The sequence below is a fragment of the Amblyomma maculatum genome, chromosome 3, assembly GCF_055883805.1.
Source record: "Amblyomma maculatum isolate TAMU_Amacu chromosome 3, ASM5588380v1, whole genome shotgun sequence".
NCBI classification, from domain to species: Eukaryota; Metazoa; Arthropoda; class Arachnida; order Ixodida; family Ixodidae; genus Amblyomma; species Amblyomma maculatum.
In genome coordinates this window covers 181,926,205-181,940,997 of record NC_139346.1, presented here as the reverse complement: position 1 = coordinate 181,940,997, position 14,793 = coordinate 181,926,205, and the positions used below count along the sequence as shown (strand labels likewise).

General features: G+C 45.0%; 1 protein-coding gene across 2 annotated transcripts in view; it reads right to left on the bottom strand.

Moving 5' to 3' along the window:
* LOC146197111 (ATP-dependent translocase ABCB1-like) overlaps nt 1–14,793 on the bottom strand; it is a 118,973-nt gene that overhangs the window by 22,065 nt on the left and 82,115 nt on the right. For both annotated transcript variants that reach the window (XM_084598854.1, XM_084598855.1), the window contains exons 13-19: nt 13,560–13,763; nt 12,089–12,259; nt 6,484–6,706; nt 4,533–4,651; nt 3,556–3,699; nt 2,924–3,025; nt 2,202–2,363 (exon numbers count right to left, since the gene is read on the bottom strand). In XM_084598854.1, coding sequence (XP_084454980.1) covers nt 2,202–2,363; nt 2,924–3,025; nt 3,556–3,699; nt 4,533–4,651; nt 6,484–6,706; nt 12,089–12,259; nt 13,560–13,763 — 1,125 coding nt within the window. The remainder of the gene's footprint in view (nt 1–2,201; nt 2,364–2,923; nt 3,026–3,555; nt 3,700–4,532; nt 4,652–6,483; nt 6,707–12,088; nt 12,260–13,559; nt 13,764–14,793) is intronic.

Sequence of the window (14,793 nt, the reverse complement as noted above, 5' to 3'; positions counted from 1 at the left end):
CAAAACCATCCATTGCTGCACTTAAATTCCTCGTGCCCAAGTTGTAGAGCTAGGTCGTTGGCCTTCTCCCGCAGTAGCGTTCCATTGACGGGAAGGTGGGCAGCGTTTGCTTTCTGCAGCCAGCGAAGCAGAGCAGCTTCCACATCTTGATACGTGGGAGCCCGCACTCGTGACCGCTTCAAAGAATAGGTCTTGCCGTAAGCCTCTAGTATTTTTGACTTGTTGCTCAATATTGTGGACAACGTCGAGAGGGGCACGCCATGCCTTTTGGCCAACTCGGTCTTCGAACAAGCGATCTTGCCTGCTTCCTGGATCAAGCAGAACTTCTGCTGCAGCGTTAAAGTCTTGTACTTTGGCATTTCTGCACTGCTACGGTCACAAAGCTAGCACTTCTGCACAGTCCCGCCCAAAAAAACGGCACAGTAGCCGACCCCTAACCACAGTGCACAACACAAAGAAATGGCGCAGGCGAGACCGGCGCGGCGGTGGTGGTGGCGTACTTGCAGCGTCGGAGGCACGGGGGAAGAGTGGGCGAAGCACACCAAGGGATGGAGTGGGGGCGAGGTCACGTGATAAAAACCGTGTTGCAGTGAAGCACGTCTTCTCCTCTGCAGGCGCGTGTTTCGGCGGTGCGCGAGGCGCACTGTGGACCGATTTTTGTGCAGAGAGTGCTCCGGCTGGGGCGCTTCGCCTATAAATCATCACCATTACTATGTGGCTTTGCCTCGCGGCTCCGTAGGGCCGTCGTTTCGCCGGGTTTGCGGCGAAACATGGATCAGGCATTGCCGCATAGCAGTCCAAATTTTCGAATTAACCGGGCTGGCGCAGGCCGCCTGTTCGAATTATCCGGCCAAATTTACATTGGAAAATACGGGACCGCAGAAAACCTTCAAATTATCCGGGATTTCGAATTAACCGAGTTCGAATTATTGAGGTATTACTGTATGTGAGCATGCTGGGTGTGTCAAAATGTTAAAAAAAGACAGCACACAAAAAAGGATGTTGCAGTGAGGGTGACCGCAAATAGGACATCTGTTGCACTACATATTCAGTGTGCTAAGCTCAAAAGTGAGAGAACATAAAACAAGCTCACATCATCTTACCTGAAAATGGTATTAAGGCAATTTTTTTTGTTTTTACTAGCTCTTTTTCTCTTCCTCACAGCAGTTGATTTTTAGTGCGGTAACGATGAAAGCTCTTCTCTCCAGAAAACTCAGCACTAGTGTCAGTACTGTAAGCAAAAAATCAATACCATGCCTCGAGCAAGTGGTAGTTGGCTGGCAACATGGCTGAGCACTGAGTGATCAGCAGTCATGTGACTTCATGACACCATATGACATGGCCGAGTTGTCGGGCGCTGCCGACTCGAGTTTCTCCTTTGAGATAGGAGAGCGAGATGGGAATCAACCCTTAGATCCCATGTTAGACACACTATTCTTAGGCTATACAGATGGGAGCCAGAGCTCCCGGTGAGCGGGGCCTTTAATGCTCTCGCGTTAAAAGCTTCTCTTTGAGAAAGTATGCTCCTGCAAGGCAGCTTCCCCACATTTTCTCGTGAACGTGCACAGAGGCTGTCTTGTGAGGGGTGGCTTTTCTTGCACAACAGTGCTTTACAGTTTTCCTTTTCCTGACAGAGTTGTCATGGACGTTGCATAGAGTTTCTGTGCTCCATGGATGCTGTGACACTCGTTTTTAACTGAATTACATGTGGAACAGCTAGTCCTAAATTAATCTTTTTTTTTATTATTATTTTTTTTTTACACTGAGTCCTATGGGAAACCAACCAAATCGTATCACATTGTTCACCTTATCTGAGAACTTGTCTTAGCCAAGTTTGTCTTTCTGGGAGTAGATATTGTAATGAGCGCCAGATTTCCCTGCTAGCCCTGTTCACACAGCCATACGAGGTTTTTAATATGACATGAGACCTCAGCAAATGAGAAATTTTGTTTTTCATCCACAATGAAACAGTCCACGAGAGACGGGCATAAAACTGCAACCACTTCGTCAACAGTAGGATAACAGTAGGATGTCATAACCTATAATTTACACTGGAGAGTGTAATTTAGCCTATGAATCATTGCTCTAGTAATAAGCAATGCGAGATGCAAGATTTTTAGTATTTAATTACATGCAAGATTTCCACTATATATACATGTTCTTGCACGGTTCGTTAACTCACGAAAAGGCACAGCACTCACAGTTTTGACAACAGGTACATCAGTAGCTAGCCGAGCTGCCAGTTTGGCTGATGAGTGGGAGTCTTCATCGAACCAGCCAATGTGCTGCCGCAGTATGTTTGCAAGCAGAGCCACCCGAAGGCGGAAGGTCAGATTTTCGCCGGCGATGCCCACACCAAGTGTCTGCACAATGCATAGGCCACATTTCAAACACTGCTTCTTCAATACTCAACATTCATAATAATTTACAAGTTTTGTCAAAGTCATGCCTGCAGTCATTCAATCAACTCATAATGCACAATCAGCAGCAAAAGTTTGCAGATAAAGGAGTGCAGCAAAAAAAAAAAATAAAATCTTTTTGGTGCAGTTGTGAGCCGATCGGCAAAAATATCTGAAGGTGTGATGACACGTGCATGCTGCATTCAGTGGTAGCGATACTGACAGATTATTAGGTCATGAGACAGCATTTAAACAGTTGCTATTTCTTTTTTCAGCGACCAAGCGTGCTGAAAATTTTGCTGCCAATAAGACACAATGGCAGCAGAATAATAGCACCTACTGGAATGCAATGTCTGATGAGTTAAACATCTCGTGCCCTCGCTCGCATGAAATTGAAAAGGTGCAGGACAGCCTGGAAGCAGGACAACTTACAACAACAAAACGCTGCTTACATTTGGAATGTTTCAATTTCACTACACTGAGAAACGAAGGGCTCCGAAAAGAGAAAGTGAAGTGGTCCTCACCCTGAAGAAGTGCCCCAAGCCACTGGCTGCTGCCAGCACCAGAAACATCATGGACCAAAAGAATGCGGCATTCTTCATCTCTTCCCCAACCAAAGTGAACGTCTGCGACAAGGGTGGAGATGAGGTGCAGCTGTCAGTCATGTTTCTTTCTTTTTTTTTTTTTTTGCTACGTAATAGTATTTCACAAGACTAAAGCAAGAAGAGCTGCACCACACTGTTCATGCTTTACTTGATACATATTACTAAAGCAATAACTACATAATATAATGGACTGATTGGCCCGCAGTTCTTTTGTTTTCCTTCCACTTTCATTGGTTAGAAGTGCAAATATGTGCGCGTGCACGGACGCGCTTACATACCTTTACACTGAATTCTCAGAAAAGAGGGTAAGAGCCTAACACACAAAAGGATAGCACCATATGCACAATGCCAGTCACAAGATTAGAAGCTTGTACAACTTGCAGGACAAGGTACGGGCAGTTACACCAATTTCAGCAATTATGCTAATAATTGCCATGAATATATGTGATACTTGGTTATCTTACAAAAACTTGTGAGAACTTCACTGCCCCTTACAAATTCACTAGCACTTTTTGGAACGATTAATTTGAAAAGAATTTGTGGATGCTCACATGAAATATTTCACTGTAGAAGACGGCGAACACTGGCAGGGAGGCTCCGACAACAAGAGATGCCAGGGAAACCAGAAAAAACCAACCACAGTCTGGCCTTGCCTTTTGCAGAATCTTGCGAGCTGACGGCAGCTCAACATCCTCCTGTGCACAGCACCCCATTTGTGAAATTATTTACAATATGTAAAGAAAATAGAATTATGTTTTCAGAGAGAATTAATGTAGAAAAGGGCGTCGAATGAAAGAGAAGATTAAAACTTTTGGCATCCCTCCACGTGCCAGCTAGCATTGGTTATCTCTCAATCTGAAATTTATGGCTCGAACCAATCGTGTGAGCATGACTAGAACACCTGCATTGCAAACTGCCACTGAAAATTCATCAGAGCTTAACAGCAAGAAAAATCTTAAAGAACAGACTACTATATGATGTTGTTTCGAAAGATTACATCAATACGGAAGTAGAGATTGGACAGTTTATACAACTGCTTTTTTTGATAGTTTGTAGACTTGCAGCTCCTTCTTGATGTACCAAAATGAAAACTGGACAGTTTAGACACTTGTTTTGTTTTTGTTTTTTTAATTCTTATTCTTATCACAGTGAAAACCTATGCAAATAATCTCATATTGCATTTTAAAGCTTGAAGCAAGAAAATGCATGCCTCCGGAATGCTAGCACCATACTCTTTGCTCCATTTTACTAACACAGTTAAACATCAGTGGTGCAACTTGTACCTAAGGATTCAAGCTGCTGTACATTTTACAGCAGCAGGCATTTGCAAGTTTGTTAAATAAAAAAGAAACATATCAGGACTAGTCAGGAAGCAAACAGACATTTTAGAAGAAATGGAGAGTGAAGGCTCAATAAAGACTACGCGCACATCATTTTCCCAGTGAAAAACAAGAAATCAACCACACTTCTTGAACAAAATAGTTGGAGAGAGAGACAACCAACAGGGTGCAACCAACAGGGCGCATACCTTGATGAAGTCATCGGCTAGACGGCTGCATTCACGATCAAATGGAGAGATGCTGTCCAGTAGCAATGCCTTCCTGCGTCTCCGCAGCAGCTCTTCTTCATCGTCTTCGTCCAGTCTTGCTGGAAGAAACTCGGTGTCAAAATGGCTGCGTGCACAAGAGGAACAGCATGTGGAGGGGATAGAAGTGTCCACTGATAAGTGACATGCAAAGTCCTCAGAGCTAACAGCTTTGGTATGTAAAGTTCAAAAAAACAACAACAAAAAACAAAAATCTCATATGAGGATATGACCAGCAAGGCCACAGATCCCAAAATAACAAAAGTGCTACGCAAAAGAACACAGGAAAGGGATACAGCACTCTGTCCCCTCCACCTTAGTTATTTCGAGATGAATATACACCAACTTGCTCAGTTGTCTGCCTTGATGCAGTTAATTTCTAGCACAGTGAGCCCTTTCCTGACCCCTCTTTGTGTTTTTTTTGTGTAGCACAGATCCAACACATGCATTGGTTCCCCTATAAGTGTCAGAAAAGTGTGTCCAGGAGGCTATCCTCATGTGTAAAAGAAGGCAGAGTCTTCTGCCCTGCTAGTAGACATCTTTGAAATAGATGAATGAAGCAAGTGTTCCAAGCACATCTTTAGGCAAAACTATCGAACACAGATGAAGAGCTGTCATCACACAAAAAAATAAGCTGAATAAATTCCTTTCGCCAGCAAAATAGAGATTGTTATTGCTGTAGCATTAATCTCCTTACCTGGTGTCATGAGGAAAAACGGAGTAATAAAGGAAAGGCAATTTGCAGCCATAAACGATTCCTAAACGTGAGAAAATGAGTTAACTCTAGAGCTTGAAAGGCAAGAAAGATCACAGAAACAAGCACATGGTTAGTGCACAGTTGACAGGATGTATTCAAAACAATTGACCAAACGGCATGCTTGCAAATAGGCACATAAAAGCTAAAGACCATGTAAAACCGAGTGAGCATGCTAGCAGTATCTAAGACCAGCCATATTCCAAAATCACTATTTTAAATATCTGTGCAACTAGAGTTACTTTAAAATGATGCAGTGTTTTGTATGGAGTCTTATCCCAGTAAAGAGCGCTGCACACAATATTAGGTAATGTATGTCGGAGTGTTCTGGTACCACTTGACTCTGCACATCAAGTTTGCAGCACATCATAAAAGAAGCACTATTTGTAACAACAGCATAAATTTTGCCTAATGTTTAAACATAAAGGCATTTGTGGCTCGCATTTGTGGCACCCCGCCGCGGTGGTGTAGTGGTAAGGAGCCAGACTACTGTGCTGGAGTACCTGGGTTCAATCCTGACCATGGTGGCTGCGTTTCGATGGAGGCGAAACGAAGAGGCGTTTGTGTACTGTGCGATGTCAGCGCACGCTACACCCCATGTGGGGTGGTCGAAATTAGTCCGTAGCCCTCCACTACGGCTTCTCCACTTTCACTACCACCTTCCTCCCTTCCCTTATGGCACTGTTCAGGTGTCCACAAAAACAAGTGTGACTGATACTGCGCCTTTTCCTTTCTGTGAACCAATTAATATTAAATAATAAGACTGCGACCATCCACATTAGTCTAACTGACACTTTGGTCTTGCCAGCATCAAGTGTATTTAAAAGGCCTCCCTTAATTAAACTCTGCATTATTCGAACAAACCTTGAAGTTATCGAGATTCGACTGTACCGGAAATCTTGCAAAGGAACTAGAGAGAGAAAGCTGCACTCTCAATACAAGGCCCCCCCCTCGTAACTAGTGTGCACCACTAAAAGGCACTAGAAGGTACATTCATCCACAGATTCCTTTCCCATTGCCTGGTTCCACCACTCCAGCCAACAGACATGTCATGGAAGCAATGGTCCCCAAAACAAGGTCTCGGTGTGCTAGTAGTTTACTGCCGCGTTGGCAAGTCTATAACTAAGCAAGCAAGCTTACCGATTGGAGGACAGGTCTCTGGTGATGTGGCTGGGGGCTCAACGTCCTCACTGTCAGAGAGCTGGCTTAGCATAAGCTGAAAGTAGAACCCTTTCTTGGCCACCAAGTCATCGTGTCGGCCCTGCTCCACGATGCGGCCTTCATCCATTACGTACACAATGTCTGCTTCTCGTAGCGTGGACAGGCGCTGTGTTACTATCAGCGTTGTGCGTCGAGGGCTGCCCTGAAAGCAGATGAACCGGTTGCCTGACATCCTATTTAATAAAGTGTCTCCATGATTTGCGCTTTGGGTACAATTGTCAATTCCCCAGCCAATACATAAGATACCCCAATTGTTAACTTTCCTTCGGTAGCTGCTTCAAACAATTAGATATACTGGCTCTCTTAGTATCACCTTCATCATTACACCTCTCAGATAAACTAGAAGTTGATATGCTTAGTATTACACCAGTGTGTACCAAATAAGGCTCTCACTGCCGCATGGGAACACATCGTAAAAAAGAAAGAGGATAAGAAAAGATTGCACTCGCTTTCAACAATTTACTGTGCCCAGCTTGGTGCAAATGTCAACCTTGACGAAGTTTCTGCAGTACTTGTACGCCAGTGATTCGATGCATATCGATGTGCATTGCTTTCATGCCGCTTTCAAGTCTGCCATGTCGTACTGCTGGCACCCTACCTAATCATATTGGAAAGACTGAGTACACAACTTTGGTTGTACTACATAAAGATAAACTGACATTTCAACTTAATGCTTCATGCCTCTGCATGATCTTCGAGTCTTGTCCAATATGTCTCCTCACACAATTCTTCTAGCTTTATTGAGGCCGTAATACTCTGACTTAATGGTTTTCCGCCCTCGCACAATCTTTGTTAATGCTTAAACTCTCTTGTTAATGTTAAGCACTCTCGATAGTTCAAATATACGATTACACTGAACTGACATTTGGTTCCGTTAGCATCAAATATATTATAAGCGTTCCCAAGCTCAAGCTCTACGCAAGCAAAATCAATTTTTGGCCCCTTCGAGTACAATTTATGCATAGCCTTTTGCATTAAAGTTGTACCAAGTGCAGGTGTGATAAATTGTTAGGCAATTGAAGCTCTTCAACAAATTGCACCAGAGCTTGAATATACACATCTAAGGTGCTCTACCACAAGGCACCGAAGCGGTGGCCTTGTGGTAGAGCATCCGCCTCGCATTCGGGAGGTGCCGGGTTCGATCCCTGGTGCCGCCGGTTACCCACCGGTTTTTAAATGGGTACAAGCTTTCCCCCGGCCTGGTGCTCGGCTCTTCTGGGGAGAAAGGCTTGGGAAAAAGGGGTCACGGCCCAAATAGTTGCGCCGATGTGGCAGTGATTCGTTCCGCCATCGGACAACAATAAGTCCGCCTTGCGCGGCAACAGCCCATTATGTGGCCCCTTTTTTTTTTTTCGTTTTGTTTTGTTTAGGACTGCTGCAGCTGAGGCTCTAAGGGAGCACTTCAGGTGAGGGTCAAAGGAAGTACCTTTGCAAGACAAACAGAACCACCTTTGCAGGCTGCGAGGTTCGAAACTGGGTTTGGGCCCACTGCGGAGGAGGGGCGCGCAGCGGGGTTTACGGAGCTTCTCCCAAACGCACACCCCTGTAAAAGCCGAGCACCAGGCCGGGGGACGCTTGTACCCATTTTTACCGGTGGGTGTCCGGCGGTGGGTTTCGAACTGACCACCTCCCGCAGCCGAGACGGGCGCTGGGTTGCGCCCGTCTCGGCTGCGGGAGGTGGTCAGTTCGAAACCCACCGCCGGACACCCACCGGTAAAAATGGGTACAAGCGTCCCCCAGCCTGGTGCTCGGCTTTTACAGGGGTGTGCGTTTGGGAGAAGCTCCGTAAACCCCGCTGCGCGCTCCTCCTCCGCAGTGGGCCCAAACCCAGTTTCGAACCTCGCAGCCTGCAAAGGTGGTTCTGTTTGTCTTGCAAAGGTACTTCCTTTGACCCTCACCTGAAGTGCTCCCTTAGAGCCTCAGCTGCAGCTTGTACCCATTTTACCGGTGGGTGTCCGGCGGCGGGTTTCGAACGAACCACCTCCCGCAGCCGAGACGGACGCCCTAACCACTAGGCCACGACAAGGCTGTGATCCCCTTCATGGATCACAGCCTTGTCGTGGCGGAGGGGCTTGCGAAACTCGATGAAGTCGTGAGCTCTGCTGTGTAGGGCCACCCAAGATAGACAGGTCACGGCAGAGAGTTCTGACAAAATGTGATTCACTGGAGAAGGTAATGGCAACCCACTCCAGTATTTCCTGCCAAGAAAACCCTATGGCCAGTCACAATACCATTATCGATATGGCGCCAGAAGATGAGCCCCCCAGGTTGGAAGGCGTCCCACATGTTACTGGGGATGAACAAAGGGCGATTCCTAGTAGCTCCAGGACGAATGAAGCGGCTGGGCTAAAGCCAAAAGGACGCTCAGTTGTGGATGTGTCGGGAAGCGACCGGAAAGTCCGATGTTGCAAGGAGATATATCACATAGCAACATGGAATGTAAGATCTATGACGCAAGGTAAACTGGATATCGTCAAGCGAGAAATGGACAGATTGAACATTGATATCTTGGGTATCAGCGAGCTCAAGTGGACCGGAATGGGAGAATTTAACTCCGGCGACCATTATGTCTTTTATTGTGGGCACGAATCCAAGAGAAGGAATGGGGTCGCTCTCATAGTAAACAGAAGAATGGGCAAAGCAGTGCTAGGGTACAACCCCAAAAACGACCGAATGATTTCACTTCGGATCCAAGGTCACCCTTTCAACATAACAGTTATCCAAGTCTATGCACCGACCACTGCTGCTGAAGAAGCTGACGTTGAGAGATTTTATGCGGACCTACAATGCCTTTTAGACCGCACCCCATCATCAGACGTCGTTTTTCTCATAGGAGACTGGAATGCTAAGGTCGGGAGTGAAGAAATATCCGGAATTACAGGCAAGTTCGGTCTTGGTGAGCCAAATGAAGCTGGGCAGAGGCTAGTAGAGTTCTGTCAAGAAAACAACCTGACCATAGCGAATACTCATTTTCAACAGCACAAGAGGCGCCTATACACATGGATTTCACCGGACGGTCTGTACAGGAATCAGATCGATTATATTATTTGCCGCGAGAGATGGAGAAGCGCTATACAAGCAGTAAAAACAAGGCCTGGGGCCGATTGTGGCACCGATCATCAGCTTCTTGTTGCCAAAATTAAGCTTCGATTGAGGAAAACGCAGAAAACTAGAAGGCCTTTCAGGTATGATCTGGATCAGATTCCATTAGAATATGCTGTGGAAGTGAGGAATCGATTTCAAGAATTAGATCTAGAAGACAAAGAGCCCGAAGAGATGTGGACTGATGTTCGTGATATAATACAAGAAGTTGCTACTAAGGTAGTTCCAAAGCAAAAGAAATGCAAAAAAGCAAACTGGTTATCTGAAGAGGCTTTGCAAATAGCTGAGGAAAGGAGGATGGCAAAAGGTATGGGGGAAAGAGAAAGATACAAGGTTCTCAATGCGGATTTTCAGAAAATAGCAAGGAGAGATAAGAATGCCTTCCTGAACATACAGTGTCAAGCAGTTGAGGACAACAGCCAATTAAGGAACACAAGAGCTCTGTATAAGACAATCAAAGATATCAAAGGAAGCTTCTGTGCTAAGCTGGGCGTGATTAAGGACAAACGAGGCAAGGACCTCACTGAAGCCTCAGAGATAAAGAAGAGGTGGCAGGAATACACAGAAGAACTGTACAAGAAGGACCCGGATGTGCAAACCCAACATAGGACGGTTGTGATTGCTGATCTCGAGCCGGGCATCCTGAAGAGTGAAGTTAATGGGCTTTAGCCAGCCTTGCTAAGAACAAAGCTAGCGGAATTGATGGTATTCCAGCTGAGTTGCTTCAAAACCTCAACCACGATGCTGTTAACACACTGCATACATTATGTCAAAAGATTTGGACAACCCTGCAGTGGCCACAGGATTGGAGGAGGTCAGTTTACATCCCCATTCCAAAGAAAGGCAGTGCCAAAGATTGTTCCAACTACCGCACGATCGCGCTTATTTCGCATGCTAGCAAGGCGATTTTAAAAATCCTGCAACGTAGGCTGCAGCAGTATGTGGATCGGGAGCTTCCGGACGTGCAAGCTGGGTTTCGCAAGGGCAGAGGAACTAGAGACCAAATTGCCAACCTTCGCTGGATCATGGAAAAAGCAAGAGAGTTCCAGAAACCCATTTACTTCTGCTTTATTGATTATGCGAAAGCGTTTGACTGCGTAGATTACAGCAGATTGTGGCAAGCTCTCCAAGAGATGGGAGTTCCAATTCACCTCATCTGTCTCCTCAGGAACCTTTATGAAGGGCAAGAGGCCACAGTCAGAACTGGGCATGGTCTTACTGATTGGTTTCCGATTGAGAAAGGGGTGAGGCAAGGCTGCATACTGTCGCCCTGCCTATTTAACCTATATGCAGAGTGCATCATGAGGAAGGCCGGTCTGGACGAGTCTTCAGCTGGAGTGAAGATTGCTGGAAAACGTATCAACAACCTTAGATATGCGGATGATACCACTTTAATGGCAGAAAGTGAAGTAGAACTCAAGAGACTTCTGATGCGCGTACAAGAAGAGAGTGAGAAGTTTGGGCTTAAACTGAACATTAAAAAGACGAAGATCATGGCGTCTTGCCCTATCAAGTCCTGGAGCATCAATGGACAAGAAGTGGAAGCTGTGACAGATTTTCTGTTCTTGGGCGCCAAGATTACCTCGGAAGGAGACTGCAGCCATGAAATTAGGAGACGCCTGCTTCTGGGAAAGAGAGCAATGGTTAGCCTTGACCGCCTAGTGAAGAGCAGAGACATTAGTCTGCCAACCAAGATCCGTATAACCCGTGCTATGGTCTTTCCAGTTGTGATGTATGGATGCGAGAGTTGGACTGTGAAAAAGGCTGACCGCCGAAGAATTGACGCATTTGAATTGTGGTGCTGGCGAAGACTCTTGAGAGTTCCTTGGACTGCCAGAAGATCAAATCAGTCGATATTGTCAACCATAAACCCTGACTGCTCATTGGAGGGTCAAATTCTAAAGTTAAAGCTCAGCTACTTTGGTCATCTGATGAGAAGAGAGGAGTCGCTGGAGAAAGATTTGATGTTGGGAAAGGTTGAGGGTCGCCGGAGAAGGGGTAGGCAGCGAACGCGATGGTTAGATGGCATTCTCGAGGCATTGCAGATGAAGCTATGTGATGTTAAGAAGATAGTGAGAGACCGGAAAGCGTGGCGTGACATGGTCCATAGGGTCACGAAGAGTCGGACACGACTGAACGCCTGAACTGAACTGAACTGAAGGTGTTAATAAACTCGTATGAATCTATGGGAGACAGGTGGGGCTATTATTGCACACATTATGATAATCTGGGGTTTTTAATCACAAAAACCATTTCAGCACATAACAGACCTCAGGTAGACAGGCAAGAGATTTGCCCAGCACATATCACGCACAAAACATACTAAACTGTAGCGAGCTACCAGCTGACTTCGAAAAAAAAAACTACTTGGTTGTAGCTACTGGCTGGCACAAAATGCATCACGTTCCACTGCAGATGTCACCTTGGCAAGAGACCGCAAAAGATGGACTTCAGAGGCTGCATCCAGTGCACCCGTCGCATTGTCCAGGAGCAGAATTTTGGGGATCTTCACCACTGCACGAGCAATGGCTATCCGCTGGCATTGTCCTTCACTCAGCTGGCAGCCTTGCTCACCAACCTCAGTCTCGTAACCCTGACAACCAAGGGGAAACACAACGTAAGACCCTGTCTCACCCTGTAAAAAGTAAGCACTATGTGCAGCAACAAAAAAGTGGGTTACTGACTCTGCACACCATCTTCGGCGGCTTCTTCCATGCAATTTTTCCTAGCCTATGAAAATTATTCAACATCTTCTGGTGTCCTATTTCCTTCTGCATATTCCTGCCTTTACATTTGCCCAAAGTTACTAATTTCAGTTATTCCATTTCAGTAATTTCAGTCATTCTAGCAGGCATCATTTTCCTGTATTTCCTGATGGTGCAGTGCCTAGTATGTTACTGTTCCCGTTTCTTTAACACTTCCTAACCTTAATACCTTCAGCACTCTATTGATAGTATTTTTCCCCCCACTTTTTCCAGGAAAAAATAGACATCAGTTAATAAACAAATAAAAGTTGATCTTTTTTTTTTTCTTTTTTGCGAGAGTCGTTTATCTATCCAGTTATCAATCAACGAAGGCAAGCAGTCAGCCGTGATCATGACGCCAGCTTTTAGCGTCTTCTGTTTCGAAAGGCATTTGCTGCGGTCACACATTCTGATGAATTTGTGGCAGTGAAGGGCACCCAGCCCTATCAAGGTGTGATAAATCGAACATACTGAAAACCAGGTTTGTGCTATTCAATGAGCCCAGCAAGCCACACCAGTAAGTCCTGTCAAGGCCACTGGCACTCTGCCAAGTTTGCCACTCCTACCACCTGCTGAAGCTAACCTTATCTTTGCACACCACAATAATAATCACTGCACAGCATCTTATCTTTAACACCACAATAATAATCACTACACAGCATCTTATCTTTACACAAAATGATAATAATCACTGCACAGCATCTTATCTTTACACAACATGATAATATTCACTGCACAGCATCTTGGCGTGCTGCCAAGAAATGAGCTGGGGGCTGCACGATGTTGGAAATGAAGGGACCCGCTAACAACACTTTTCTTTTTTCAAATTCTCAGCGGCAGACGTGGGGGTGCGTACATTATGCGAGTATATACGGCAGGTGCTTTGTCATTCTGAACAACACATGTCAATATGTTGTGCTACATGGCAATTAAAATATCACTGATATATTTTTTTACCTTCCCAGAAGATTTAAGTTTTGAGAGGCTGGGCTGAAGTGTTAAAATAGCTATTCATGAAAAAAAAAAAAGGCGAAAATTGTTATTTGTAGGGAAAGCGCTTGCAATAAATAGCCAGCTATTGGAAAGCAGAAAAAGAAGTTTACTAGACATAGCTGTTATTATTTCAGCATAATGAAGGATAAAATTTACCTTGGGAAGACTGATGATGAAATCATGCATGCCAACAAGCTTGGCTGCCTCAACTACTTCTGCCATCGTAGTGTCCTCCTGGCCAAACTGGATGTTCTCCGCGACAGAGTAGTTGAACAGAGTCGGCCGCTCACTCACAAGGCTCACTTTCGAACGGAGCCAGCGCACGCTCAGCGAGCGCAAATTCACACCGTCTAGAGCAATCTGCGTTCAAAGGAGAATAATGGGGAAAAAAAAAAAAGGAAACTCTTGCAGCACCTGCTTTAGGCTTCGGTGATTTTTCACGTCGTGTTTTCATTCATCAGATAAAAGCAAATGCGAGAGCACACAGCCTCACCGCAAAACTGAACGTGCTATTAGCATTTTGCAACCACACAACAAAGCAGTCATTCTCAGCATGCACTGACTAGCCAATACGGACGAAACACACAGAGCAATGCTTGAGAGTGGACAAGCTGTTTTCATGTAAATTTAGCGTCACACACTATACTAACACAAAATGGAAGTTAAAACAGGCTTTAGAGCCTCCATTCTAGAGGAGTCCTATCCTGCGTCGACCACATTTCTGCTAATCTTAAAACTGTTAACATGAACGCTGACACTCGTGCTCTTACAGCAAATGCACCCTGTTAGTATTGATAAACAGTCATTGTTATACCGTTTCTCAGGAACAAAACGCATAATCATACATGCTTGACCAAACTCGTCAGGTGTTCAATGTTTCACTGAATTGCAGCATAAAGATAATGATAACCGCAGATACTGAGTGTTGCGAGCAAATTTCATATCACACAACTTTTGTTACACAAACCTAGCTTTTATAGCTGTCAGCTTTTGGATCACATGAATATAGTATTAATACCTCAAAACTAATCTCGAATCTGATAGCAGTTTGTGGTGCATAGCTGACATCTTTAAAACTAGGTTTCATAGTCCTAATGTCTGACAGGTGAATGTTGCAAAGGATGTCATCATATGCCTCCAGTTTTATATACCCACAGCTTTCACGTAGGATGTTCACTGCAAAATTAATGAACTACAGTGAAATGGTAATGTTAAATAAAAACCCCTGTATATACATGGTATGCATACTGACAGCACACTTAACAATGAAAACGTCTTAACCTCCAAAAATAACAGTATCATATATATAAAGTGCCAAGTGTTCATGAAAGTACAAATGGCAGTAAAAGATATACATAACTGTATCCTGAGTCGGCAGTCTATTGACTGC